The following is a 24,941-nucleotide window of genomic DNA, read 5'->3' on the forward strand; positions in this document are numbered from 1 at the left end:
CAAAAATGTAGGCTAATATGTATTATGCTGCATATTTGTGATTACAAGAATCCCAATAAGCGTATATTGATTCTCGTGACGCGCTGTATGCACCGGTCGGAAGCATGTCAATCAATTAACATGTGAATAGGAACGCCCAGTCCCGCAGATTACATACCCAGAACCTGCAAGTGAAAATATAGATAAAACGGTATGTACGGCAAGGAAATAAAAAAAACAGCATAATGTCATTCTCACAACTCGGCTCAATGTAATGTTAGAAAACATTTTTTGGGTGAACCCCCGCTTTAAGGTGAAAAAACATAACCCTTTATAACCCCTTTAAAAAAAGTTAGCTGGAGCTAAAAAGAATTATTTCAAATTTACTAGTCGAGTTCATCTAAATATGCCAGTGCATCTTATACTACCATCTCCCAGATTAACAATGCCACTGTCCAAAGGTGTCTCCGCTGCTCCTCCAGTGGACCAGAGACATGTGAAGACATAACGAATGCAGCCACCACATCTACCCTGTTTCCCAGAAAATATGACCTACCCCGAAAATAAGACCTAGCGTTATTTTCCAGGAGGGTTGCAATATAAGCCCTACCCCGAAAAAAAGCCCTAGTTTAAAATGCTTGTAAAATCCTATAATCCACTCTATTACAGTATTACATAATGTACAATGTGTGTGTTTCTGTACATTGTACATTATATAATACTGTAATAGAGTGGATTATAGGATTTTACAAGCATTTTAACTCAGTTCCCACTGGGGATTCCTGACCGGCAGGGAGGGAGAGGGGGGGAGAAGACGGCACATTACATGGTAAGACCTACCCCGAAAATAAGCCCTACTGTATCTTTTGTTGCCAAAATTAATATAAGACCCAGGCTTATTTTCGGGGAAACACTGTAAGGATAGGTAAATTGCACGTTATCAAAACTTTGGGTTTTGTGTTTCAATACACTTCAATGTATCATTCCCTTGGGATGCATTCCTCACATCTGTCTCATCAAAGCAAATAAACAATTTGTGTGAATGGATAAATCCATCAGCAATTTACTCTTGGTGTGATTAAAATGACAATCCTTCTAAATGCTGTAAATGCTGTGTTATTCTTCTGCATAAGTCTCTTTGCATTATCGTATGAAAGAAAAACACCATCCTAGGAAATGATATTTGCATTTAGAAAACATTTTCTGAATGCATGTATGTGCCTTGCATTTTATATTTACAGTGCAGTCTTGGCATGTGGAAGATTAGTATGGAAGAATCCTATATCAAAGTGGAACTCAACCCTCTCTATCAGCATTGCTATTTGTAATCCTTATGCTGTTAGCATTAGTAAATATATCGTTTTATTTACTTTAACCTTCTATTTATGCATTTCTTTATTTGCTTCCTATTATCTGGCCTAGGCCAAACGATGTCATACATCCCAGGAGTCTTCATGAGCATTTATTTTTTTCAATTGGATGGAGAGGAGGGGCTTTTTCAGCTAAGTACGTCCTCCTGCGTGCAAGCCTAAGCTAAGGGTAGATGGATTCCAGGCAGCAAATGCTACATGAATCATCAACCCTTATGCCGTGTACAGACGATCGGAATTTCCGACAAGAAAACCGTGCATTTTTTTCGTGACAGATGTTGGCTCAAACTTGTCTTGCATACACATGGTCACACAAATGTTGTCGGAAATTCCGAACGCCAAGGAATTAAAGGGAAGTTCAATACCAGTCGTGTTCAGGGGCGGACTGACCATTGAGGCACTCGGGCACTGCCCAAGTATGTAAAAATCTGTGTTTTTTTTACATCTGTCCCTGATATGTCCAAAACCGACATGCTTTTGATGTGAAAATCCTGAGATTTTAGCTGCCCCACCTCTGTAATGCCTCCTGGCGTGGTGGCCATCTGTATGCCCGGGGGCCCCATAATCTTCTCTTGCCTGGGGGCCTCATGAGTTGTCAGTCCGCCCCTGGTCGTGTTAGTAGAAGTTTGGTGAGAGACGATTTGCCCTTTTCAGCCTCGTGCTTTTCAGTCCGTTACAGCGTGATGAATGTGCTATCTCCATTCCGAAAGCTAGTTTTTCCGTCTCGTACTTGATTCAGAGCATGCGTGGAATTTTGTGCGGAATTTTCCACACACGATCGGAATTTACGAGAACAGATTTTATTGTCGGAAAATTTGAGAAACAAATTTCCCAAATTTTTGGCGTTGGAAATTCCGACAGCAAATCTCCGATGGAGCCTACACACGGTTGGAATTTCCGACAACAAGCTTCCATCGAACATTTGATGTTGGAAATTCCGACCGTGTGTACGTGGCATTAGAGTACTTTCACACTTGCAGCGCTGGCCGTTAGCGCTAAAGTGCTGTTCATTTTAGCAGCGCATTTTGGGCGCTAACGGGGTGCTTTTTACCTCCCCAAAAATTATAAAAAGTCTAATTTTGCGGCGCTTTCTTAGCACTTTTAAGGCAATTTGGAAGTGCTGCCCATGCAATGCACTGGGCAGGGTATTTTGGGAGCGCTAAATACACCACTCCCAACCCATCCCAAAGATCCTGCTTGCAGGAATTTTCGTAAAGTCGGTTTTCTGACACTTTTTAGAGGCTATTTCTAGTGTTAACTCGCCTGAAAACCGCCCCAGTGTGAAAGTAGCCTACCTCATGATGGCCAGAGCTAGAATTGCTAGGGGGTGTTTTTTAAAGTGATTCATAAACAAAAAAAAAGCATGGGATTATATATAGATAGGTTAACTTTGGATATTAACCCCTTTGCGCCGACCATGTGCAATTTTGCGTTCGTGGCTTGGAGGGGTTAAACTGGTACCATTTTTTAGAGCTGGCGGTTGGCTTTTTAGTGATAACAACCGATGCAACTTTAAAGCCGCTCGGCTGTTATCCTAAAGGGGAGGGAGGGAAGTCCCCCCTCTTGCCACCTTCTTCCGCTCTTCCCGGGCCTCCCGTCCCACCAGGAGTCCCAATCCACGATACGACGCGTCCGGCGGCTAGGCTGAGTTTGGATAAAAAGCCCGAAAAGGCTTTGATCGAGTCTCCTACAGTATGTAAAAACACTAAAGTAACGTCACAACGTCACTTCCAATTTACTCGGCTGCCAATGGCGCCGATTAAAAAAAAATTACAGTAATCAGAATTGCTGTTTTTGGCGATCTGAATACTTTTAAGTGCAAAGGAAGGATTTGGGGTCTTTTAGACCCCTGATCCCTCCATAAAGACCTGACACCATATATTACTGTCACAAGGAATGTTTACATTCCTTGTGATAGTACTAAAAGTGATCTCATTTTTTGTTAAAGGGACAATGTTAGAAATAAATACAAAAATAAGAAAAATTTTAAAGCGCCGCCGTCCCTGCGTGCTTGCGCAGCAAAGAAAACGCATACGGAAGTCGCGCCCGCATATGTAACAGTGTTCAAATCACACATGTGAGGTATCGCCGGAATTGTCAAAGAGAGTGCAATAATTCTAGTAAACGACCTCCTCTGTAACTCTAACCTGGTAACTTTTACATTTTTTTTAAATTGTCGCCTATGGAGATTTTTAGGTACCATAGTTTGTCGCCATTAGTGTGAGCAATTTCAAAGCCTGACGTGTTCGGTATCTATTTACTCGGTCTAACATCATCTTTCACACTATACCAAAAAATTGGGCTAACTTTACTGTTTTTGTTTTTATTCATCAAAGTGGCCCAGATTCAAGTAGAATCGCGCAATATTTGCGTGGGCAAAGAGCAAATTTTTTTCTCTGCGCCCACGCAAATATTGCGCTTTGCCCGCGATTCACGGAGCAGTTGCTCCGTAAATTGCGCGGGCAATATGCTAAGCAGCCGGGCGCAAGGCTGCCTAATGTAAATGATCCCGCCGGGGGCGGGAATCATTTAAATTAGGCGCGCTCCCGCGCCGAGCGAACAGCGCATGCTCCGTCGGGAAACTTTCCCGACGTGCATTGCGGCAAATGACATCGCAAGGACGTCATTTGCTTGTAAGTGAACTGAATGGCGTCCAGCGCCATTCACGGTTCACTTACGTAAACGACGTGAAATTTGAACGTCGCGAGCGGGAGGCGCAGCTATACTTTAGCATTGGCTGCGCCTGCTATTAGCAGGAGCAACCTTATGCTAAAGGCGCCGTACGGAAACTCCGTACCTTGCGTACGCAGGGCCCGCGCAACTTTTGTGAATCGGTGGTAGTATGCAATTTGCATACTACACGCCGATCACAAAGGCCGCGCCCCCTAGCGGCCAACGCAAGAATGCAGCCTGGGATGTGAAGGCATAAGGAGGCTTATGTTTGTCACATCCTAGGCTGCATTCGGTGTAACGAGGTTCCTGAATCAGGAGCACTCGTTACACCGGAGCAAGTAAGCACTTGCGCCGCGCAACTATGGTTGCGCGGGCGCAAGTGCTTCTTGAATCTGGGCCAGTGTCTTTTTTCCCAATGTATTGCGTTTGAAAGACTGCTGCTCAAATACTGTGTGACATATATATGTATGACATATATATATATATATATATATATATATATATATATATAATGTTTGGGGGTTGCAAAAAATACGGATTTTAACTTGTAAGCAACAAATGTCAGAAATAGGCTTAGGCCGCTTTCACACTGGGGCAGGGGCGGTGTCGGTGGTAAAGCGCCGCTAATTTTGTGGCGCTATTCGGCCTCTATTGGTGAGCTTTTTTAACCCCCGCTAGCGGCCGAGAAAGGGTTAAAACCACTGCAAATCGCCTCTGCAGAGGTGCTTTGCTGTCGGTATAGCCGCGGTGCCCCCTGATTTCAATGGGCAGGAGCGGTGGAGGAGCGGTATACACACCACTCCTTCACCGATGCAAAGATGATGTTAGCAGGAGTTTTTTTACCGTCCTGCTAGCGCACCGCTCCAGTGTGAAAGCCCTAATTTAGGAGATATTTACACCATCTATAGGTAAGCCTTATGATAGGCTTACCTATAGGTGAATGTCAGTAAAGGAAGTTTACTTCCTCTTTAAGTAATCCTAAAGGCTGAAGGTTTTTTACCTGTATGCATTCTATGCTGATTGATTGGTTTCTATGCAGAGCTGCACCAGATTTTGCACCTTGCAGGTCCACCCACATGCCTGGACCGGCACCCGGCTAAAGCCTCGTACACACGATTGGATTTTCTGCGGACAAAGCGTAGGACTTTTGTTCGAAGGGCATTGGCCGTGAATTTGTCTTGCATACAAATGGCAAAGAATTGTCAGCCAACAAACACAAAACTATGTGGTTTTTCAACTCTTTAGCGCCAACCTTTGGGAAACTTCTGCTAATGTTGTGTTATGGTTAGCATTGCTTCTGAGCATGCGTGTTTGTATTTTGGATTTTTGTCCGATAGACTTGTGTACACGATCGGATAACCCGACAACACACATTTGTTGGCGAAAAATCTTTAAGCATGCTATCCAACATTTGTTGGTGGAAAATCCAACAACAATTGTCCAATGGAGCATACAAACAATCAGATTTTCCGACAACAGCCTGCCATCACATAATTCCCGTCGGAAAATACGATCGTGTGTACGGGCCTTAAAGGGGTTGTAAAGGTAAAAAACGCATCGTTTTCCTCGTCGAGTTCCTTGTTAGGCTGTCGAGGAACTCGACAAGCCAATTTTCTCCATTCCCGTCGAGGAAATAGAGAACATGCTCTCTTTTTGGCTCGTCGAGTTTCTCGACAGTTTCCTCAACGAAAATGTACACACGATCGGTTTCCTCGGCAAAAAAATATCTCCAAGCAAGTTTCTTGCTGGTTTTTGCCGAGAAACTCGGTCGTGTGTACGAGGCCTGAGAAATCCTCACTTCCTGTTCTTGTGTCTAACTATACACACAGTAATGCAAGGCTTTCTCCCTGGTGTGGAGAAAGCCTCTTGAGGGGGGAGGGGGTGAGCAGGCAAGTCAGGACGCTCTCTAATTTGCAGATAGAGAAAGGAGCTGTGTGTTAGTGGGCGTCCTGACACTCCTGCTCGCCCCCTCCCCCCTCAAGAGGCTTTCTCCACACCAGGGAGAAAGCCTTGCATTACTGTGTGTAGTTACAGACAGAAGAACAGGAAGTGAGGATTTCTCAGAAGAAATAAGGACGTTTAAAAGCAAAATGGAAGGATGAGGTAAGTGAATGAGGACTGCACTAAGGTAAAGGAAGCTATTTAGGGAAAAATTGTTTTACCTTTACAACCCCTTTAAGGCTCTCAGCGAGTTGCTGAGAGCCTGAGCCAGACGCTCCTGCCCCCTCCAGAGCCCAGCAATCCAGTGAGATGGGGGGTGGTCAGTGACTGAGGCCCCATACACACGACCGAGTTTCTCGGCAGAATTCAGCCAGAAACTCAGTCGGAGCTGGATTCTGCCGTGTACACTTTTCAGCGAGGAAGCCGACGAGGAACTCGTCGGGCCGAAGAGAGAACATGTTCTCTATTTCCTCGTTGTTCAATGAGGAAAGTCGGCCCGCCGAGATCCTCGGCTGCTTCCACACTGAACTCGCCGAGGAACTCGATGTGTTTGGCACGTCGAGTTCCTCGGACGTGTGTACGGGGCCTGAGAGTTACCAGCTCTCTGCTCACAAAGCTCTGAGAACTGAGAGATCAATGGTGTTTGATCGCTCGGTTCTCAGTCTTGGAGCCGTCAGGTAAGGTAAGTATCATTCTTCAAAAAAAAAACAACATTTCCCATACTTCTCATTTAAATGTTAAGATACATCTAGAAAGCAGTTGTATCATTGTATAAACTTGCCAACTGGAATCTTACCAAAAAGTAATTATTAATCCTCTAGCGTTGAAGGGGGTAGGTGAAGTAGGTTTATAATAGAAGTTTTTATTAGAAGCTACATCACAACTGAATAAATAATAGGAAAAACATCACAAGAACATACGCTAACAGTTTGTACACAAGAACATAAATTAACAGTTTGTATTGTATAAAAGATACGTGACTATAGAGGTGAACGTGCAAAATAACAGATTTGTTTTTTCCAGGATAGCAGTTCTTCCAGATGGAAGTTTACGGATCTTCAACGCTTCTAAGTCAGATGAAGGAAAATACACATGCCGAGGGGAGAACGTGTTTGGCTCTGCGGAAATTACAGCAGTTGTGTCTGTTACAGGTACCCTGATGTATTTTACTTATAAAGCATGCGAAGTGTAGAAATATACACCCCAACCCTCTAGTATTATCTACACTGCAAAGTTAGTTCCATAAAGTGAATCAATTATATAAAAGCCTAATGTATGTTATATTCTGGTGTAATCACCTTGGTCTGCTTCCAGGGCTGGACTGGGACAAAAAATTGGCCCTGGACTTCATCCAGACTGGCCCACTTTGACAGGTCTCTCCCATGGCGGCCGGACAACTCCCGCACCCCCCCCCCCCCAGCCACCCAAGCCCCCTCTCCCCCTTTACTAGCCACTAGCCCTTCTACTTTATTAGAGTAGAACGGCTGGTACTGGTACTCTTATAGGCAGTACCAGTGGGGAAGCTAGACATTATTTTACTCGGGGCAAAGAATCAGTTCGGTGCCCCCCCTTATGGGACAAGATTAGGCAGAAGTGAGAAACTCCCAGGCCATAGCTGTTGAGTCAGCTGTCTGTCCCCTCCCCCATGCTTCTCTGTCGTCCCCCCTGCTCCTCTGGTCCTCCCCCTGCTTCTTTGTTCCCCACAGGTGAGTGCTGCGGGGAGGGAGAGGAGGTGAGCGCTGCGGGAAGGGAGAGACAGAGGAGCTGAAGCCGGCCCACTGAGCCATCGGCCCACCGGGAAACTCCCTGTAGTCCCAATGGCCAGTCCATCCCTGTCTGCTTCCTTCCAAAACAGCATACAACTCATAGGAGAGGCCATTTTTTAGAGTTCCCAGTATTCTATTTTTTTTATACAGATTCACTCACTGCTGCTAGCAAGCAAGGCTCTTTATTTATTTTTGGATTCTTAAAGGATAAGTTCACTTTAAAAAAAAAAAAACATTATTGAACATTTTTTTTACAGATTAAAAATTAGCTTTTGCAATTTTTTTGTAGGAGCCTGGGAAGCATCGCAACCATGATCAGCAGAGCCCTACAGACTCCTACAGACTGTCAGCGTAAGCTGTCAGCTTGTACATCATACAAGCAGGCAGTTCCACACTGACAGGAAGACTCAATGAACTACTAGAGAGCTCAGCAGCACCCTGGTAGTTTATTGAGAACTACAAGTTGACAGCTGCAAATGAAGAACTCTGTGAAAAAATGACGAGTCCAGGCGAACACGAGCTGCGCTTTTTTTTTTAAATTGTGGTAGTGAGCGGGGGGATCAAATCCCCCACTCGCTGTCACAACAGGGGATATACACCACTCCTGCAATGCTCCCCGCACCGCCCCAAAGATGTTGCTTGCAGGACTTTTTTTGAGTCCTGCAAGCGCACCGCCCCAGTGTGAAGGCATTCTGGCTTTTACACTGGGCAAGCTTGAGGCCTTGTACACACGATCAGTCCAAACTGATGAAAACGGACTGAAGTTCAGTTTCATCAGTCCAAACCTACCGTGTGTATGCCCCATCTGACTTTTGTCCTTCAGACCAAAGTTTTAGAACTTGCTTTAAAATCGGACTGATGGACGCCTGACCGATCGGTCAAAACCGATGGTTAGTACGCAAAAGCATCGGTTCAAAACCAGCGCATGCTCAGAATCAAGTCGACGCATGCTTGGAAGCATTGAACTTCGTTTTTTTTAGCACGTCGTGTTTTACGTCACTGCGTTGGACTCGATCGGATTTTGAACTGATGGTGTGTAGGCACATCAGACCATTAGACCATCAGGCCGCGTACACACAGTCGTTCCAAACCGATGAGAATGGTCCGACGGGCCATTTCCATCGGTTCACCGCTGAAGTGGCCTGATGGTCTGAGGTGCGTACACACCATCGTTCCAAAAAATAAAAGGGTCAGAACGCGGTGACGTCAAACACACGACGTGCTGAATAAAACGAAGTTCAAGGCTTCCAAGCATGCATCGACTTGATTCTGAGCATGCGCGGGTTTTGAACCGATGCTTTCTGTACTAACCATCGGTTTGGACTGATCGGGCAGTGGTCCATCGGGTCGATTTTAAAGCATGTTTTAAAATTTTAGACCGAAGGAAAATAGACCGATGGGCTATACGCACGGTCGGTTTGGACCGATGAAACTGAACCTCGGTCCATTTTCATCGGTTTTGTCTGACCGTGTGTACGCGGCCTCTGTCTTCAGCCCATTTTCATTGGATGGACTGATCGTGTGTACAAGGCCTGAGAGGCGGTTTTCATGCACTTTACAGGTGCTATTCAGTGTGCACCTTCAGTGTGAAAGGGGTCTTAAAGTGAATAGCTGGGCAATTTTTTTTTTAAATCCCTTTAAAATAGCTGCACAAAAAAATATGATATATGTGCCAAAAATTAATTAAAGTGGTTGTAAAGGGTTTATTTGTTTAAAGTGGGATTCCACCCGCACATTTTTTTTTTTAAATGTCAGCAGCTACTAACAGTGTAGCTGCTGACTTTTAATGAGGACGCTTACCTGTCCTAGGCGCCAGCGGTGATGGGCCCTCGACGGCGATCGCTCGGTCCTGGCGCCTCCATCCTGACTAAGGGAAACAGGCAGTGAGGCCTTATGGCTTCACTGCCCGTTTCCTACTGCGCATGCGCGACTAGCACAGCGCTTTGTGAATGGGCGGCTGCCTCTTGTAACTCCACACAGTAATGCGAGGCTTTCTCCCTGGTGTGGAAAAAGCTTCTTGGGGGGGAGGGGGCGAGCAGGAGGGTCAGGACGCTCTCTACTTTGCAGATAGGGAAAGGAGCTGTGGGTTAGTGGGCGTCCTGACACTCCTGCTCGCCCCCTCCCCGCTCAAGAGGCTTTCTCCACACCAGGGAGAAAGCCTTGCATTACTGTGTGGAGTTACAGACAGAAGAACAGGAAGTGAGGATTTCTCAGAAGAAATAAGGACATTTAAAAGCAAAATTGAAAGATGAGGTAAGTGAAGGAGGACTGTACTAAGGTAAAGGAACCTATTTAGGGAAAAAAATGTTTTCCTTTACAACCCATTTAGAGCGGAGTTCCAGCCTGAGTGATTTTTTTTAAAGTCAGCAGCTAAAAATACTGCAGCTGCTGTCTTTTAATATAAGGACACTTACCTGTCCGGGGAGCCCTCGATATCGGCACCCACAGCTGACCCATCTATTTGCTCCGGATGCAGACGTTGGCATCCTTACTAAGCCTTGCGTATGCGCGAGTCACTCAACGCTTTCTAAATAGTCCCGCCGTCTTCTGGAACACACACAGGCCCCAGAAGGCGACGGGGGGAAGGAGGAGGACACAAAAAAAAGCAGCGGAAGTGACGTACCTCACTGCGGCGCCATGGGGCAGAAGTCCTGAAGAAAACATACCAAAAAGTTATGAAAAAAACAAGGGGGTATGTTGGTTTTGAATGGAGTTCAATTTTTGCCTGAAACTTCACTTTAAGCTCTTATCTTCTTGTTTCAGCTGGAAACACAGTTAATTTCTCTGTACTAAAATCCCAATTGTGTTGTCAGTCCTGCCCAGTTCTCTAATGTTGGACTACAGAACCCCCAGACTCTTTTTCACGTCCATGACCTAAGGGGGAGGGTTTTCTGTAGTCCAACAGTGCTTAGAATTTTAGTTGATCACAGGCAGTGTTGTCAGATCAGTGCAGGATGTTCAGAGCTCACTGGAATTCTGGCAGGATAAAAGTGTATTTTTCTGTATCCATGCATGTATTTCAGACATCTGAATCTTTTTTTCTAAATTGTTCTGCTCATACATACATTTTAAATGTGGCAATTCCCGAATACAGTTTACTCAGCAGTGCAAAACATAATATGCACCATTTGTTGGCATTAATAACTTTTATATGTAATTATAATAAGCTGAAAGGGGTTATTATTTAGAGATATGTGGGTCAGTTCACTGAAATGAAGAAGTGATTTTTAACTGCATTTGGCATTTTATCTCATTATAATTTTCTCTCCAAAATGGTCAGTTCACAAACATAAATGTTGCTAAGGTGTGCAGTCATTCATTTCTGTGTGTAATATAGCTAATCACGGAAAGTCTTTATTTCTTACAAATCGTTATGTTATCTTGTAAATTGGAATTTTATTACCACCTCAAATGGCTTCCATTTTCTGCTCTTCTCCAAAGACACCTATTGAAACTCAAAATTATAAGCCACCTGAAGCTAACATCCTTTTTAAGAATTATAAATTATTCTGATAGTCTTTGCGAATTGACATTTACACTCCAAATCCTGCAAAAAATTGATACAATAATTTACATGCAGTACATTTACCTAAACTGTATGGTAAAGATATTACTAAATTACAAAACGCAACAGATAATTAAAAAGAGCAAATAATGAGCTGTAATAGCGACCCCGATTGCTTTACAATTTTGTGACTTGACCATATCATCTTTTTATGTGATCATAGTGAAAGATCCTCTTGATCATGTCTGAACATTTAGAATTGGCTGTAACTTCACTGAGAATCAAGCAGAGTTAAAACATAAGTCCTCCCAGCCTAGATTTCAGTGTGTTAAAAAGATAATTTTTTGTTTTGGGTGGATGCCATGAAAGTGGATGTATCCAATGTAATTCTATATTGCTCAGTGAACATGATAAACATGATGAACAGTCCCGGCAACTGATAAAGGAGTGAAACAATCATAAATAGTGGAAGAAGTGGAAGGGGGAAAAAAAGGGGGGGAGGGGGAACACACTAAAAAAATACCCAATACAGGACAGATTGCAAGCCCACGACATGGTCTGGGGGCCTTGGCGCCTTCGGGAGGACCTGCCGTGATCAGGTAAACAAGCTAACTCGATGACCTTACCCTCTTCCCCCCTCTCTACCCCCCATCATATTTCTTTTCTCTCCCTTTTTTCCTCCTTCCTCTTTTTTGGGGGTACCCCTGAGACCCCCTTCATGTTCAACGTTTTGCAGTGCACTTATGCATATTGATGTGATATGGCATTCTCGTCTTCAGCTTTGTATTAGCTATTGCCAAGATACTGTACATGTAGATGGCCCGTATTACTTATAACTTGAATACATACAACACAGGCAGATGCATGCCTTATTTTCCTGTCTATCCTTATGCTGTGTCATATGTTCCTGTATGCTGTATGCAATCAAATTTTTTTAATAAAAAGTTATCTGAGAGAAAAAAAAATACCCAAAAAAGAACAGAAACAAGAAAAAACACACCATTAGAGGATCCTGAACCAACAGTGGGTGAAATAGGTGAAAGGGGGCCCAGCCGGCCTGTTTGCAGGAGATGGGGAAACAAAAGAAAAGGAGGGGGCACACAAAAAAAGACCCAAAAAAGAACAGAAACAAAAAAAAACACACCATTGAAAGTTCCTGAACCAGCAGTGGGTGAAATAGGTGAAAGGGGGCCCAGTCGCCATGTTTGCAGAAGATGGGGGAAAACAAGAAAAGGGGGGGAAGACCCAAAAAAAGGACAGAAACAAAAAAATAAATAAAAAAAACCCCACACTATTGGAGGTTCCTGAACCAGCAATGGGTAAAGAAGGTGAAAGGGGGCCCGGGCAGCCTGTTTGCAGGAGATGGGTAGAAAAAAGGGGGAAAAAAATGCCCCAACAAGGAGAAAAATGCTTTCCTTCCCCTCAATCTAATCCTGTCATAAAGTAGAAAAATCTTGGTCAAGCCATTCGCAGCCCGAGTCCAAAAATGTTAGTTGGTCATCATTAACCACACAAAGACGTGCTGGATACACGTTACAAGGTTCACTTTCTGTGTCTGACCGGTCCCTTTGCGGTTGTCTCGGCTCCTCCTCGCAAAAGCTTTCTACCTTCATGCGAGCGAGCTTGCATGGTGGAAAGCTTTTGCGAGTGCGCTCCCGTGATACAACGGCGGGCATAGCGCCGACTGCATCACTCGGCCCCGCCCCTCGGCACACCGCACCATCCACTGTGATTGACAGCAGTGCCAGCCAATGGCTGCGCTGCTATCAATCCCTCCAGCATAGCCAATCAACGGCCAGGCTGGGAACCGAAGACGATCACATGGACGCGCACGGGACTTTTGAGGGGTCAGGTAAGTAAAACGGGGGTTCGGGGGGGGGGCGGTACCATCGGATGTTTTTTCACCTTAATGCATAGGATGTATTAAGGTGAAAAAACATTTACCTTTACAACCCCTTTAAATATGAACGTCCACTGTACTGATAGAACAAGAGTACAGTTTGAAACAATGTCCTGGCCTTCACTGCACTCCAAACAAGACGAGTGTAGTGACTGGCCAAGTCCAGGGTATAAAGAAAAAAAAAAAAAGAATGACAAATTAATGACCAGTCTTTGGCGAAGTGCCATTCCATAAAACGGACTCAGGGAGGAAAAGAGAGAGAAAGATGAAAAAGAGAGAGGATGGATTACAAATAATAAGCGGGGGGGGGACGTGAGTGTAGTAGAGAAAAGAAAGAGGTGGCAAAAAGTTTAGTGCCCCCCCCCGGAGGAACCACTCAATAGAATGCAGAATACAGATACTGTATGAAGGGCATCTGAATGGATACCAGGCATTTATTTATCGCGCTAGTCACATCTTTTATTTCAAACCCTTTTAAATGTAATTATTATTTGGTGAATATAAAAAAAAGCTGATTATTTGGCACACCTACAAAGGTTTATCTGACCCACAGTCTGAACAGCAGGAATTTATACAAATTTCAATACAGAAAATAACATAATTTGTTGTTAATTAACTCATATTAGATGGTGGAAACTTCTCTTATGAGCATTCAGAAATATACATTTTGAGCAGATGTTATCCTTGAAAAATCTAATTTATTCATTTCAGGAACAATTATCTTGTTTACCCGCAGACAACCAAAGCTTACAGGTATATTCAGAAACTCGTCATTATTCTGAAATAAATAGTTTTTAATCTTAATGCATTCTATTCATTGAGATAAAAAGCCTTCTGTGTGCAGCAGCCCCCCTAACACTTACCTAAGGTCCCTCTGTGTCATGTGATGTCCACGAGTGTCCCTGAAAGATTCTCCTTTCTGAACGGCTGAGACACAGCAGCGACGCCAGGGGAGAGAGGGGCGGGGTCAGCTCAAGACTCTGTGTCTGAATGGACACAGGGAGCTGTGACTCAGCTCGGGTGCCCCTATAGCAAGCTGCTTCCTGTGGGGACACTGAACAGGAGGGAGGGGCCAGGATAACAGAAGAGGGACCCAAGAAGAGGAGGATCCAGGCTGCTCTGTGCAAAACCACTGCAACAGCGCAGGTAAGTATAACATGTTTATTATTTTTATAGGGAAAACAATGAGACTTTACAATCACTTTAAAGTCATAAATAAAACAGACACATTTTATTAGTACCAGTATCAATATAGCGTTGACAATTTAAATATATACTGTATTGTATATTCACATTAGTCCCTGCCCTCAAAGAGCTTACAATTTATGATTCCTACCTCACGTTCACTTCCGGTGTAAATTTAGAGAGGAGCCAGTTAACCTACAAGCATGTCTTTGGAGTGAGGGAGGAAACCGGAGTACCCAAAGGAAACCCACACTAGCACAGAGAGAACATACAAACTCCATTGATGTAGTGTTGTGGTTGGGATTCAAACTGACTTTCCGAGTGTTGTCAGGCAGAAGTGCTAACCACTAAACCACTGTTCTGCCCAGTGGCTAATGATATAAATAATATGATAAATACATATGTAGCACTACCCCTAAAGGAGCTGCTGGTTTATATTTGGGCCTGCCGTTACCTTACTGTTCTATAGGCTACGAAACAGCTCACACATCCCTGCGGCCAGGAGGGCCATCAGGTCAGGATCGGAAAACCCTGTCAAAATGGTGTCTGTCCCTTAAGTACCCCTCCCCAGAACACACAGCGGGTAGACCACGCCCCCTGAGCTGCTTCTGGGAAAGAGATGCCCAATGCATCCAGCCTGCTGCCTTTCCAACCTTGACCTGTGGTAACAGCGACACCCACCGTCAAGGGGAAAATTGTGCAACCCAGCTGAACTAAAACAGAACCATCAATTTAGCATAATCCTTCTGAGCTAAACTACAGCTCAGGCAACTAAAATTTAACACATAGCGCCTGCTCAATGGGAACATGGCGTTACAAATAGATAGATGATAATTGCTTTTCAGATTGAGCAGCCTAGGACCAACAAGCGAGCCTTACACAACACTGCTATTTGAACCTCTCAGCTCTGAGTTCACCCATCTGACACTGTCCATATTGTCTGCTATATTAAAGGCATATAGTTAATATATTCCCTGTATCAATTTTTCTCCATTTAGAACCAACAAAAATAGAATTAAGTCCAAAAAGAACAGAACTGACAGTCGGGGAGAGCGTGGTGCTCAGCTGCAAGGCCATTCATGATCCTTTATTAGATGTTTCCTTCTTCTGGACCTTAAATGAGCAACCTGTGGACTTCGACAAGGATGATGGACATTTTGAAAATATTAGAGCTGTAAGTACATAATGCTATTTACTTTAATATTATAATTATTGTTATTGTATTGCCATTTTTATTGGCCTGTCTTACAACCATGATATGCACTACTGTTGGACCACTTAGGCCTTGTACACACGACCGAGTTTCTCAGCAAAAAACAGCAATAAACTTGCTGGGAGATATTTTTTTGCTGAGGAAACCGGTCGTGTGTACATTTTTGTCGAGGAAACTGTCGAGAAACTCGACGAGCCAAAAAGAGAGCAAGTTCTCTATTTCCTTGACGGGAGTCTCAAATTGGCTCGTCGAGTTCCTGGTCGGGCTGGTTTTCGACGAGAAACTCGAGCGTGTGTATGCCAAGAAACCCGCGCTTGCTCAGAATAAAGTATGAGACGGGAGTAAAAGTAGCATTTGTAATGGAGATAACACATTTTTTAAGCTGTAACAGACTGAAAAGTGCAAATCGTCTCTTAACAAACTTTTACTTAACACGCAAACACATGAGATTAGCAAAACCAGCCCCAAGAGTTTAGCCAGTGGAATCGAACTTCCCCTGCCGTTGTATGTGTTGTATGTCACCGCGTTTGAGAACGAGGAGATTTGGTCTTGACAGTGTGTACGCAAAGCAAGCTTGTCGAGTTCCTCGACAAGCCTAACAAGGAACTTGATGAGGAAAACGATGTTTCGAGTTTCTCAGTCGTGTGTACAAGGTCTTAAAGTTCCCGTGTTATGGCAAACAGGGTTTTTGTCCAGTTGAAGCCGATAGATGTTTAAATGTCATGGGTGGACAATCTCTTTAAATTAGTAAATGAAATTAGCAAGGAGTGCATAAACAGAATGTTGAAAGTTCTAAGAAGCATCTACACATCTTTAATACAATAAGTAATAATGTTTATTTTCAAACTCGTATATCCAGCTGATAATATAACTGGCTCCTACTATGAACACACAAAGCACTCCTGACAAATCTCAAAGAGCTGACTGTGTATGAATTGGATGCTGTGGTGGTACTGAAAATACTTGACCATTTCAATGCAGACTGATAAAATATGAAATAACAAAGTATTTTCCTGCAATATTTTTGTTCATAAAAAAAAGGCAACACATTTTCCTCAATTTATCAGTCTATTCAGCAAAGAGATATAGATTGTTCTTCTTTTATATAGATTTTTTTTTTTTGTTAAGACTCTTTTCAAACAGTCATACAAATTATATAGCTGTAGACTTGCAGTTTTACTTTATTGGCTTTCTTTTCAAGTATCTTTTTTTTAATCAAATTATTTTTATTTTGGTTTTCTTTTCAAGTATCTAAATGTGTGTTATAAACTTGTCGCTGGTCTGTTTCTCAGCCAGCAGGGAGCAAAACAACCGCTGTGGGCGCTCTTTATAAATCTCTGAGTTTTCAATTGCTGAAAGTAAAAAAAAACAAAAAAACAAAAAAACAGTATAATTATGTTGAACTGTAAATTGTATTTTAAAATTGCTTATTTATAAATTGTACAACAAAGAACTGTTTCTTCCTAAATTAAAATTTTCCGGGGTATAAGACGACTTTTTGGATGCAAAAAAATGCATCCAAAGTCGGGGGTCGTCTTATACGCCGGGTACGGTCTCCGTGCAGCTGCGATCGTTCATGATTTCAAAGCCGCGCCATCTTCTCAGCGTGTCCTGTGATAGGCGGAACACAAATCTTCCCAGCAGCGCTTCTGTTCTGTGTTCCGCCTATCACGGATGCCTTCTCATCCTCGGACGAGATGAGAAGGCATCCGTGATTGGCGGAACACAGAACAGAGGCGCTACTGGGAAAATTTGTGTTCCGCCAATCACAGGACACGCTGAGAAGACGGCGCGGCTTTGAAATCATGGATGCTCGCAGCAGACGGAGACTGTCACCGGCCTGCAGAACGTGAGTGATGGCACAGTGGGGGCGAAAGTGGGGGCAAGTGATGGCACTGTGGGGGCAAGTGATGGCACTGTGTGGGCAAGTGATGGCACTGTGTGGGCAAGTAATGTGATGGCACTGTGGGGGCAAGTAATGTGATGGCACTGTGGGGGCAAGTAATGTGATGGCACTGTGGGGGCATGTAATGTGATGGCACTGTGGGGGCATGTAATGTGATGGCACAGTGGGGGCATGTAATGTGATGGCACTGTGGGGGCATGTAATGTGATGGCACTGTGGGGGCATGTAATGTGATGGCACTGTGGGGGCAAGTAATGGCACAGTGGGGGCATGTAATGGCACAGTGGGGGCATGTAATGGCACAGTGGGGGCATGTAATGGCACAGTGGGGGCATGTAATGGCACAGTGAGGCATGTAATGGCATAGTGAGGCTTAAAAAAAAGCCTGTTTCTGTCAGCGGTTGTTCTGGCTAACCCTCAGCTTCCAGAAAGACTAGTAGGAAGGGGGTAGTCTTATACAGTGAGTATATCCCAAAACCAACATTTTTCCTGGAAAATTAGGGGGTCGTCTTATACGCCAAGTCGTCTTATACGCCGGAAAATACGGTACTCATGATGACATTTCTACCTGAGAAGAAAAAAAATGCAGACACCTAGAAGTGACTGCACACATTTGAATCATATCATGTAGACATTTCTATACATTTGTATAAGAAAGTTAAGCCCCATACTGGCCCTTCTCACCCCCTTATTTTGGTCTATGAGGGCAGCTATCAGTAGATGAACAAAGAGGTACTGGAGGCAGTGGAGGATAGGCTTTTTTTATCTTAAGCCTCATACACACGTCGGACTACCATCTGACTTTTCCGTGGATTTTTGTCCGAAGGGGCGTTGGCCGTGAACTTGGTAGCCATACACACAGCGAACATTCACCAAATCACGTGTTTTTTCAGCTCTTTCCTGCCACCCTTTGGGCAACTTCTGCTATTGTTGTCTGATGTTTAGCATTGGTTCTGAGCATGCTCGTTTGAACTTAAAAATTTTAGTCTGATGGACTTGTGTACACACGATTGGATTATCCTCCATCGGACATTTGTTGTCGGAAAGTTTGAGAGCATTTGTCCCTTGAAAAACTGAAAACAATTGTCCGATGGAGCATACAGACGGTCGGATTGTCCGATAAAACACGTCTGTCGGACCGTTGTTGTTAAAAAGTCTGATGCAAAGATGCAAAATGGAAATTTTTCTCGAATGTACGAATTTTTAAATGTGGTGAAGTCCATTTATTCCAAAATTGAATGCTAAAAGCAAATTAAATCTTGAATTACTTTTGACTAATATTCAAATGTGCTGAGAATTTTCGTATGAAATTTCCTAACAATTTTCAAATATATTTTCATTCAAAATTCCACTTGTGTATACCCAGTTTAAAGGGGTTGTAAAGGTACAATTTTTTCCCCCTAAATAGCTTCCTTTACCTTAGTGCAGTCCTCCTTCACTTAACTCATCCTTAGATTTTGCTTTTAAACGTCCTTATTTCTTCTGAGAAATCCTCACTTCCTGTTCTTCTGTCTGTAACTCCACACATTAATGCGAGGCTTTCTCCCTGGTGTGGAGTGTCCTGCTCGCCCCCCTCCCTTGGACTACGGGAGAGTCAGGACGCCCACTAACACACAGCTCCTTTCTCTATCTGCAACGTAGAGAGTGTTCTGACTCTCCTGACATGCGGGCTTCTTCTGCAGGTAAGTGGCACATAATGGACTAGGGCTAGTGTGATGCATAATAGCCCATTATGCCTTTACTTTGCAGGGAACAAAGATGAAGTAATACCCATCAGGGTTTACTTCCTCTTTAAAGGAGTTAAAGACAGAAGTTTTTTTTTTTGTCTTAATGCATTCTATGCATTAAGATAAAAAACCTTCTGTGTGTAGCAGCCTCCCCAGCACCCCCCAATTACCTACCTGAGCTCTTTCTCTCTCCAGCAATGTCCATGATCCCGTCAGCCATCCAGTACACTCCTCCTGATTGGCTGAGACAGGGCAGCGGTGCTATTGGCTCCCGCAGCTGTCAATCAAAGTCAGTCAGCCGAGAGGGGGTGGGACCAGGTCTGAGTTCTGACTCAGCTTAGGTGAGCCCTGTAGCAAGCTGCTGGCAGAGGGGCACTCAAAGGAGGGAGGGACTAGGAGCAGCAAAGAGGGACACGAGAAGAGGAGGATCCAGGCTGCTCTGTAAAAAAAAAAAACTGTACAGAGGAGGTAAACATAACATGTTTGTTATTTTTTTAAAAGAGCCTTTACAATCACTTTAAACCAATCTAGTAGCCCTTCCCCTATGCGGTTTGTCACAGGGTCACGTGACTTCCTCAGAGGGATTTTTTACTGTAGTATTTATATGGTATACACGTTTTTAAAGGGCCAGTAAACTGAAAGTTAATGTTGTTGTAGCATAAGAAGATTGGTTTAATTGAAGATCACAGGCAATTTTGGTGGATGTTTAATGTTTTTTATTGGCTGTTTTGTAGGGTATATACATTCATAAAGAGCCAGTACACTGTAAATAAGTGCTGCGCCATTTAAATAAAAAAAAAAGTCTGAATATACACTTATATCAGAGGGTGTAAGGTGCTTAGCAGCTATTTTATTCAATTTCATTTATTTTATTTCACATTTTATTAACACATCATAGCAGCTCACAGGTAACACAATAATAATTATTGTTTTGTCACTGTTTTGAAGAATAACAGTATGATTTAAAAGGTGCTGGTTTGTACAAACTCAATGTAGATGATGTCCCTGGTGATATCTATGCTTAGGATACAGAGATATAGGGCAGGCAAGCTAACTACTTAGTGTTCTGAACTCATATTTACAAAAGAGCTCATGGTTAGGCCAAATAAAAGAGCATTACATTAGTTCAATATAGATGGCACAAAAGCTTGCTTCAACTTCTCAGTGTCAGCACAAGAAGGAATCAAAGACCTTGGGAGTATTACATAAATGATAAGGAGCCATTACTCAGACATTAGTAATGTGATTCTAAACTCCAAGATCCCTTTTCTGAAAGGACTTTGAAACTCTTATTCCCTGTACACACAATCGGTTCCTCAGATGAAAACGGACCAATGGACCATTTTCATCGGACGAACCGATCGTGTGTGGGCCCCATCAGTTTTTTTCCCATTGGTGAAAAAAAATAGAACCTGTTTTAAAATTTTCGTATGGTTAAAAAACCGATAGAAAAAAAGATCGTCTGTGGGGAAATCCATTGGTCAAAAATCCACACATGCTCAGAATCAAGTCGACGCATGCCCCGAAGCATTGGACTTAATTTTTCTCAGCACGTCGTTGTCTTTTACGTCACAGCGTTGGACACGATCAGATTTTTAACCGATGGTGTGTAGGCAAGACTGATGAATGTCAGCTTTATCGGATATCCGACGAAAAAATCCATCGGTCCGTTTTCATCAGACAAACTGATCGTGTGTACAGGGCATTAGCCTATTTTTTGGAGGCTTCAAAGAAAGGTCGAAATATACTACCGTATTTATCGCGGTATAACGCGCTCTGGCGTATACCGCGCACCCCCAAAGTGGCCCCCAATCCTGTGGGAAAAAAAGATTTTTTGTTGTTTTGTACTTACAGTTTTGATGTCTTGCGCGGCGTCCATCTGCGGCCTCGTCGGGTCCGGCGTCCTTCTGCGGCCTCGTCGGGTGTCCTCTTCGGCGGGTCGGGCGTCCATCTTCGGCGGGTCGGGCGTCCATCTTCGGCGGGTCCGGTGTCCATCTTCGGCGGGTCCGGTGTCCATCTTCGGCGGGTCCGGTGTCCATCTTCGGCGGGTCCGGCGTCCTTCGGCGGCGTCCTCCCGCTCGTTTCCCGCCACGACTTTGAATACTGCGCCCGCATATAGCGAGCGCAGTACACTCGTGAATCTTCGGGCAGGCTCGGGCGCCTCTCGCACTGACGTCCTGTACGCTCAGGACGTCAGTACGAGAGGCGCCGAGACTGGCCGAAGATTCACGAGTGTACTGCGCTCGCTATATGCGGGCGCAGTATTCAAACTCATGGCGGGTAAAGCGGGTATCGGCGTATACTGCGCACCCACGATTTTGCCCTGATTTTCAGGGCAAAATAGTGCGCGGTATACGCCGATAAATACGGTATATTATAATTTTTGCTGTGCAGCATTTCTGATAACTCCTCTAAAAAATAAAATAAAAATCTAAGACACCAACAGATTAATGCCATCAAAATAGCAAATTCACGTGCAAGTATAATACAAAAGAGAAAAAAATAACTGAGCATCATCAGCCGACTGATACTAACAGATGTTACACTTATTGAATGTACTAGCTGGGAGGAAGGATATTGGAGTTAAATAATAAAAGACCGAAAATCGAGCCTTGGATTCCACAACCACGTGAAACGCGAATAACCAATGCAACATGATATTTACAACAACTTATATTTGACCCATCTCGGACTTCGCTAGAAAGGCTGACCCAGTTATATGTCTATTCAAGTAAGATCTTCTATCCAAGTGTATCAAAGGAATTATTAACATTTAAAGGTCCGTACACACGGTCGGACTTTCGGCCAACAAACTTCAAAATCAACAAGTTTTCAAATTTGTCCAATCGTCTGTACGCTCCATCGGACCAACTGTTTCGGGTTTTATCGGACAAAAGTTCGGTCTGCAAATGGACAAACTTTTCAACAACAAAAGTCTTATTGCCTAGTCCGACCGTGTGTACAGCAAGCCATCGGACTTTTGTACAAAGTGCAAATACGCATGCTCAGAACCAATGTGAAAATCAACCAACAATAGCAGAAGTTAACCAAAGGGTGGCGGTAAAGAGCAGAAAAACCACGTGATGTTGGGAAAGTTTTAGAAAAGTTTGCAGAAATATCCAAGCGTGTGTATGCTATGGATATGACTGGATAACTCACTTCGGACAAAAATCCAAGGCAAAGTTTGTCGGATGTCCGACCGTGTGTATGAGGCTTTAGAAAACCAGAAAGAAGAGCTACCTGAGTTTATTTCAACTCTCAAGTCATACAGCACACACGATCATTTTTCAGCATGAAAAAAACTTAGTTTTTCAAAAACGTCATTTAAAATGATCGTGTGTGGGCTTCACATCATTTTTCAGGTTCTGAAAAACTACCAAAAAAAATCGAACATTGCATTTTTAACGTTGTTTTAAACTATGCCGTTTTTCGGGTTGTAAAAAATGATCGTGTGTTGGCTAAAACGACGAAAAAAAAACATGCATGCTCAGAAGCAAGTTATGAGACGGGAGCGTTCGTTCTGGTAAAACTACTGTTCATAATGGAATAAGCACATTCATCACGCTGTAACAGACAAAAAAGCGTGAATCGTCTTTTACTAACAGGGAATCAGCTAAAGCAGCCCAAAGGCGAATAGAACTTCCCCTTTATAGTGCAGTTGTACGTGTTGTACGTCACCGTGCTTTGCTAGATAATTTTTTAAAAACGATGGTGTGTAGGCAACATCCTTTTAATGATGAAGTTGGGAAAACATTGTTTTTTAGACATGCTGAAAAACAACGTTTTCTTTCATGCTGAAAAATGATTGTGTGTACGCAGCATTAGAACTGCAATTTCAATGATATGATGCACTCAAAATTTGGACTGAAACTTTTTGTTAAGGTTGTTTTTAAGATAACCACTTAACTTTTCTTTTTTTGTTTTTCCACAAATCGGTCTTTGATTTCCACCAACAGCTCATGCTTTGTGCATATTTACACAGATAGGGAAATTACTTTGCTGAGGAGTTATTGAAACTATCTGCACATATATGAGGTTGCGTGTAAAAGATGAACTATGGGCAGGTTTGGAAACACTAATGCCTAATGTACACATGATCGGAATTTCCGATGGAAAAAGTCTGACGGAACTTTTTCATCGGATATTCTGACCGTGTGTGTGCCCTATCTGAGTTTTTCCATTGGAAATTTCGACAGGCTCTCTTTTTTGTCCGATGATCAATCTGCCCTGTGAGGTGGGAGAGAGAGGAAAAAGCTACTGCTCTTGGGCACAGCTCTGGATCGTTATTGGGCTCAGGCAGGGCTTTTTTTTCAGCTGGAACTTGGCTCAGGCCCTCTGCTCCCTGCTGACCACTATTACTTGAAAACACAAAAGCTTCTATACTTACAAGTGGCAGCTTATTCCCCAACAGCTCCCACGGATCAGATCTCTTGAGTGGGGACACGGGAGATGCAGGTACATGGGGTGCAGTGCAAATGCCAACATCACCACTGAATGATCTCCCCACAAGTGAGAGAGGTAAAGCTAACTACAGTATGCAGGGAGGTACAAGAGCTGGCTGGGTGCTTCAGCTTAAAGGGGTTGTAAAGGTAAATGTTTTTTCACCTTAATGCATCCTATGCATTAAGGTGAAAAAACATCCGATGGTACCGCTCCCCCCCCCCGAGCCCCCGTTTTACTTACCTGACCCTTCAAAAGTCCCTGGCGCGTCCATGTGACATTCTTCGGTTCCCAGCCTGGCCGTTGATTGGCTAGGCTGGGCAGGTTCATATCAGCGCAGCCATTGGCTGGCGCTGCTGTCAATCACAGCGGATGACGCGGCGCGCCGGGGGGCGGGGCCGAGTGATACAGTCGCCGCTGTATCACAGGAGTGCGCTCGCAAAAGCTTTCTACCATGCGAGCTCGCTCACATGGAGGTAGAAAGCTTTTGCGAGGAGGAGCCGAGACAGCTGCCGAGGGACCCCAGAAGACAGGATTCTTTAGTGACCCTTTAATAGAGCAACAAAAATAAGACATGTGGAAGATGGTGGAGCTTTTAATGAAGAAGATGGGGGCAGTAGAGGGGGGGTTGCATGCGGAGGTCAGAGCTGACGAGGGGTAAGCATGAGATGTGGATGGGGGATGCAGAGGTAAGCAGCTGTGGAAGAAGGCTGAATTTTTCACACTGTGTGTAGCTCACACCTGAACTCCGCACTCTGCATGCAGCGCACCCCTGAAATCTGCACTCTGTACATAATGCATGCCTGGTATTGAATGACCCTGTTAAGACTCTCCCACTGTTGGTGAAATGTTACCACACCAGGGGTCAAGTCCTGGGGAAAAAAGTGTGGGAACTCCCACCCAAGATCCACTCCCCCACCAAAAAAAAAAAAGATACGCTGATATGCATAACTACTAAACCGCAAGTTCTTTCTAAATCCCACGATAACTCGCGGCAGACCTCCACAATGTCAACTGGGAACAATGACAAAGGCTCCCAGGAGACATTGCGGCATCGAGGAAGTGACGGAATACCCGCACACTACCTGATGAATCCATATACAGGAAACGGCCAGTAACATAAAGGATTACTAAGGTTCGCCTGCCCCTGACAGTGACTCGAGCTGGGCATCGCCGCTTAGTGAAGGATCGGCTCGGGCAGCTCGACTGCTCTTGTCCTGCAAAGGGAACTGCGTTCCTGCTGTGAAAAAAGTGCAGGAACTCCGTTCCCACAGGACTTGAGCCCTGTACCACACCCACCAGTTGATGCGGTTTGGAGGGTGTGTGTAAGGGCCGA

At 44.0% G+C, this 24,941-nt stretch overlaps 1 protein-coding gene across 1 annotated transcript in view; it reads left to right on the forward strand.

Annotated features, from left to right (window-relative positions):
• The window catches only part of CNTN5 (contactin 5), a 2,004,044-nt gene that overhangs the window by 1,757,852 nt on the left and 221,251 nt on the right, over positions 1 to 24,941 (forward strand). Inside the window, exons 16-17 of the mRNA XM_040340187.1 lie at positions 6,987 to 7,114; positions 15,318 to 15,493. Of these exons, the coding sequence (XP_040196121.1) occupies positions 6,987 to 7,114; positions 15,318 to 15,493 (304 nt within the window). The remainder of the gene's footprint in view (positions 1 to 6,986; positions 7,115 to 15,317; positions 15,494 to 24,941) is intronic.

This window comes from Rana temporaria, chromosome 2, assembly GCF_905171775.1.
Source record: "Rana temporaria chromosome 2, aRanTem1.1, whole genome shotgun sequence".
NCBI lineage: Eukaryota > Metazoa > Chordata > Amphibia > Anura > Ranidae > Rana > Rana temporaria.